The 5,651-nt window shown below is 46.8% G+C and overlaps 1 protein-coding gene across 1 annotated transcript in view; it reads left to right on the forward strand.

The window, feature by feature from the left end:
* inppl1a (inositol polyphosphate phosphatase-like 1a) overlaps nt 1–5,651 on the forward strand; it is a 63,779-nt gene that overhangs the window by 54,855 nt on the left and 3,273 nt on the right. Inside the window, 3 exon segments of the mRNA XM_070439346.1 lie at nt 1,298–1,453; nt 1,657–1,738; nt 1,860–1,952. Of these exon segments, the coding sequence (XP_070295447.1) occupies nt 1,298–1,453; nt 1,657–1,738; nt 1,860–1,952 (331 nt within the window).

Genomic DNA, 5,651 nt, shown 5'->3' on the forward strand with positions numbered 1-5,651 from the left:
GCAGCCCGGACCTAGATAGTTTGACCTAGATAGTTTGACCTAGATAGTTGACCTAGATAGTTTGACCAGATAGTTGACCTAGATAGTTTGACCTAGATAGTTTGACCTAGATAGTTTGGAGTGTGACCTAGATAGTTTGACCTAGATAGTTTGTGTGTGATTGATATGTAGGCTACGTGTGCTGTTCTTGTCTATTGATGTTCTGTATTATGTCATGGTTCATGTTTTGTGTGGACCCCAGGAAGAGTAGCTGCTGCTTTGGAACAGCTAATTGGGATCCTAATGAAACACCAAAATACAATATATAATAATTTTATAATAAAATCATGTTTCCCTCTCAGGCTGTACAGATGACGTGGTGACCAGTGACCACTCCCCAGTGTTTGGACATTTGAGATCTCTCTCGGTTTGCATGTATAAAGAGGGGAGATCTAAAGATGCAACAACTAACATGGGTTGTGAATATGACTAGGCTTGTGCCTTTGGCTACTGGACAATGAAAGTGGATTTGAAAACCAATAGAACATAAGAGAAATAGGCTACTGGTTTCAATGGCATCTGGAAGTCTTTATAAAACAGTAGGCTACTGGTTTCAATGGCATATAGAAGTCTTTATAAAACAGTAGGCTACTGGTTTCAATGGCATATGAAAGTCTTTAAAACAATTACCTCCACATTTTTGTCTCGGCTACTTTGAAGCAAGGTAAGACATGCTTCTTAATATGAAGTAAAACGTTAAGATTTCAGACAATTTAAGTAAACGTTTTCAAAATGCATATTCTGCCTCCAGCTTCACGTTGAAAGGTGGTGTGTGACGTGCTGAAGCCTGCCTATCGTTGTCTAAGCACTTTAATGGCAAATCAAAGTGCGCTTGGAATTACTAGTTACATTTAATTTGTAGCTTTTTGTCGTCATGACCATCAAAGCTGTTTTTTAACACGGAATTGAAGCGTTTTAGATTTGTTGTGGAATGATTGGGCTTCTAAAAGCGTGTTTCACTCCATGGCAACAGGAGCTGTAGAATCATAACGACTAACGAAAATATACATGCACAATTTAATTTCACAAAATTATGCAAATTAACCTATAGACCAATGAGCACCGGTCAGATTTATTTCCACCAATAAAAAGGCTAAAAAATAATTCGTTTGAATTGTTATTTTTTTCTTCTGCCTAACAATTGGCTGATGCAATTTTATTTATCAGCTTTAAATTCAATTTAAAAAATATCAGCCAAAAGCCAGCTAATGAAACCCTGGTGTGTTATACTGATCGTGTGTGTGTGTCTTCTCCTCAGGAGAGTGTGTGGTGGCTCTGAAGTCGATGATAGGCAGTACAGCACAGCAGTTCCATACCTACCTGTCCCACAGAGGGGAGGAGACGGGCAACATCAGAGGTTCTATGAGGGTCCGCGTGCCTGCAGAGAGGATGGGCACCAGGGAGAGGCTCTATGGTAACACTGTCTGTCTGTCTGTCTGTCTGTCTGTCTGTCTGTCTGTCTGTCTGTCGTAAAGGACGTGGGTTGATTGGAAGTACGGTTTATAAACTATATTCATCCATCCTTAACAATAGGCTAATWAMAWWWTTTGGAGGACCAAAACATTATGGTGAAAGAATAAAATGTTTTTTTGATTGGTTGATTGATGTGTCCTGTAGAGTGGATCAGTGTGGATAAAGATGAGACAGGACCCAAAGGCAGATCCACCCTGCCCCCCCGATCAGGACACGACTACGTCAAGTGAGTAATCCACCCCCCCGCCAGTCCTAACCACGCCGTGGAGTTAAACCATACATTTCTTGAGTGTGTTCTGTAGCATGTTCTATAGCGTGTTCTTAGCGTGTTCATCCCGGTCTCGCAGGCCGTCTTTGACACAAAAACATGTGGGGGCGGTGCTTGGGAAGGTGAGCGAGGAGGGAGAGAGGAGTACCAAAGAGGAGGTGACTGCAGCCAGGTACCACACACACACACACACACGTGTTGGTCCGTTTGTTGTCCGTGTCTCTGTGCGTTGTCCAGTAGTAGAGATTCGCCGTGATATATGGTCATGTATCGCGATTAAAGGAATGGACAGATCTGTACCAAGTAGACACGATCTCAACGCGAGTGTCGTCTTACTGTAAGTACCGTACTGTTAGCGTGCTCTGTCTTGTCTCCGTTCAGAGTTTCTGTGTAGCTCATGTTCGTCATGTGTGTGATAGTCTCTGTCTCTGTCAGTCAATCTGTTATTTACGCCGGTGCTGATCTCCATGTATGTCGCGTACTGGTCCGTGTCTCTGTCGCCCTCACGATGTTGATCCATTGATCTGCTCCTGTGAAAGGAAGGAAATGCTAGCAAAAATAACTTCAAAGTGCCACGCTATAGATTGAACATTACAATATGGCCATTATCTTGGCTTGGTCTACCACGTTGCCCCGTGTGTAAATAGATTTCTGTCCGTAGAGGAAATTTGCGTTGGCGTAATAAATAATTGGAACTTTGGCCATCATGCTTGAGGCATGGGCTATTTAATCGCCTCTAATAAGACAGTCAATCAGTTACGATATCATGCTACTTTGTACTTATATGAGGGCAAGAAGTTAAGTAATAACAGACCGTGTTGGTCTCCTTGTTTCCTGATTTGCTTCCGCTCTTCTGACCTTTCTGAATCTAATGTATTTCTGCTGAAATTAGATCCTGTTCCCTCGTAGTCATTCTTGGTGCCGAGTTTCTGTGGATGACTGTGCAAAAATTCACAGCAAATTTCTGAAATGCTCACCGTATAGGGCTCATTTGGCTAAGGCTTTTCAGAGCATTTCTGATGCATTCGGTTCTTGCATTTGGAGTTAACCCAGTTGCTTTCGCGTCGTCCTCACTGGGAACACGATATCTTTGCATACTGAGAGAAACTCAAACTGCGTGGCGCGTGTTGGTTAAATATCAAGAGCTCCAGCCTGGTGATGTTTTCAGTCCAAGCTCTTGTAGCCGATGTTTCGACGTATGGCCTGTTAACTCGTCCGTTTGTCTCTGTCCGTTGTCATTTCCCCGTCAAGCCTGGAGCAGGTCCAGGCCAGAGAAGTTATGAAGACGAATGACTACAAACCGGTCTTATCCGCTCGCGTCTCTCTGGGGTCTCGTGCTCGGTTATACAGTGACCACCTTTCGTCCCGTTGAGCGCCCGACTATTAACTAGTTATTTATCTACATCTTTCGTTCTCCTGTCCGTGGATCGGAAATCTACTTCATCCCGTTATACTGTGGGGGTTCTCTGTCACGCGTGTAGGGATTAAAAATTGCCTACCAGATTGAGACTTGATTATGATAAGGCTTTTTAATTGATAGCCGCACACGTAGATATGACGGATATCCGTCAGCTCTGTTGGTTTGAGTCAAGGTTGAAGGGGTCATCAGAATCTGGCATGTGCTTTGTTTCACGTGTCAGTGCAGCGGGTGAGAGATGGTGGGGCTACGCATGTCTCGTCTCTGTCCATGTACGTGCTAAACCCGGCTCTGGATTCTTTAATCAGCTTTATGCCGTGCCAACATACTTTTGAGGTATTACTTATACCGTTTTCTACGTCCTGTAGTCTGTAAACCTCGTTTCTTTCTGTCGTCCGTTTCATCAGGATGAAGAAAATATCTCGCTTTACTGATAGGTCGATGTAACTCAGAGGAGACTTCCTAGTGTACAGTACTGCACTAAGCAGCTAAAACAATGCAACAATGTTACAATGAGCAATGGTTTAACCGTGCTCGCTGATCTTTGATAATCTTATACCCGCTCCTCATAGTGTCCGTGAAGTGAACTATGATCTAGACAATTAAGTCGCTTCCATAATGTCTTGGTTAAGGCAGAGCTCTGTCCGTCCGAATGTGTGTGATGTGTTAGTCCGGGTTGTGGCTGCTGTCAGTTTCTGGACGGATGTGTGTGGATTTATCTTGTAAGACGGGGCTTTGTGTGTCATGGGCCCAATAAACCTCGGCTCGAGATCCACGTTGTAAAGTGGCCGTCTCCATGTACCGTCAAACTGGGGGCAGGGGAAGGACTATGAAGAGTACAGACAGAGAACATGTGCAGTCCGGGCTGCGTTCGTGGGGCTCTGTCCGTGCTGGCTGAGTGGGACGCGGTTGAGTCAGTTGGTCGTCTTTTGTGGTTGTGGGATGCTGATGGAATGAAGACCCAGAGCTGCTGCAGTAAAAATGGGGGATGCGATGTGGAGGAGTTGTGCAAGCGTCGTCATAGGATACCATGTGGTCTGTGGGGCCATCTCTGACAGCTCGATCCTCTGTCCGTAGGCAGAGGGTGTCAGCAGCCCGTAGGGCTAAGCGCGTGACCGTGGCTTGTACTAGATCGGTGGAGGGAGGGTCCTGGAGTAATGTGCTCTGTGGTAGCCAGGACGGTGCTAGTGCCTGTCAGGATGAGGGGCTCACAGCATGTGTCTCTCGTGTCCATGTATGAAAAGCGCAGCTCCGCTCGCCACTTGAATTACGTCAACCAGGGTTCTCTTTCCGGTCTAATCAGCCTAGACGTGCCCAGCTGCTAAGAGGCCGATGGATGCTGCCAGCCGGTTGTCATCTGTCTACAGCAGATAAAGGGGCCCTATGGGGGGCTCTGAGGATCGGGTTATTGACATCCTGAGAAGTGGGGTCCGGGGGGGGGGCGTGGGGGAAAGCTGGTGGTCGTGTCCTCTGTCTGTCCGTCTTGTGTGTCCTGGTCTGTCTCGTGGCGGGTGGGGCTAGATACTGGATTGATGCGTGCTCGGTTTGAGCTGTCATCTCGTCTGTGGTCTCCTGCTGACTTGGCCGTATGCTGTAACCGGTGGGTTTTGATTCTCTCTGTGGTGTCTCTGTGTAACTGGCCAGTGGCCTTGTCCAGTTGTCTCACCACGCAATGGTACATCTGGTCGTGCTGTGTCATGATGTCCTGGCCGTCACTTGATGTTCACGTCAGTTTGTGTCTCTGGTGCTGTTGACTCTGGAGTGCATCTGTGTCACGGGTGTGTACTCGGCTAACGAACAAATGCGAATGGATAGATCCCTCTGTCCTTGTATACTCTTGCTCGTGCGGGTCTGTTGTGTGGCTCATTCTCTCTCTGGTGCGTGATGATAGGTCTGCAATATGGCTCATAGAGAATTGTGTGAGCGCAATTTTTTACATACGGGTGCACTTTCACTGTGGTGTTGGTTGTCTCTGTGTGGGATGATTGTTGATGTGTCTCTGTGTGTGTCTTCTGTGTGTGGCTCTTCGTCGTCGGTGTCATGTATGGTTTGTGTTTGGTGCATCTTGTGTGATCTCTTAGGTTAGCTTGGGTTGTTTTCTTAAGTGCCTCGATGTGCTATGGTGTCTTGGTGTGTATGTTCTGCTGTGTGTCGTCTTGGCTACGCTGTGTCTCCCCTGTCTCGCTGTGTCTGCTGTGTGTGTCTCTGTGTGTGTGTTTCTGGTGTGTGTCTCTGTGTGTGTCTCTTGTGTGGTGTCCGTCTGTCCATGCGTCTCTGTGTTGTGTCCGTGTCTCTGTGCTTGTTCTGTGCGTGTCTCTGTGCGTGTCTCTGTGCGGTCTCTGTGCGTGTCTCTGTGCGGTGCTCTGTGCGTGTCTCTGTGCGTGGTCTCTGTGCGTGTCTCTGTCTGACTGTGTGTGTCCGTCCGTGTCCTGTCCGTGCTGTCCGTGTGTGTGT

This window comes from Salvelinus sp. IW2-2015, unplaced genomic scaffold, assembly GCF_002910315.2.
Source record: "Salvelinus sp. IW2-2015 unplaced genomic scaffold, ASM291031v2 Un_scaffold1585, whole genome shotgun sequence".
Taxonomy (NCBI): Eukaryota; Metazoa; Chordata; class Actinopteri; order Salmoniformes; family Salmonidae; genus Salvelinus; species Salvelinus sp. IW2-2015.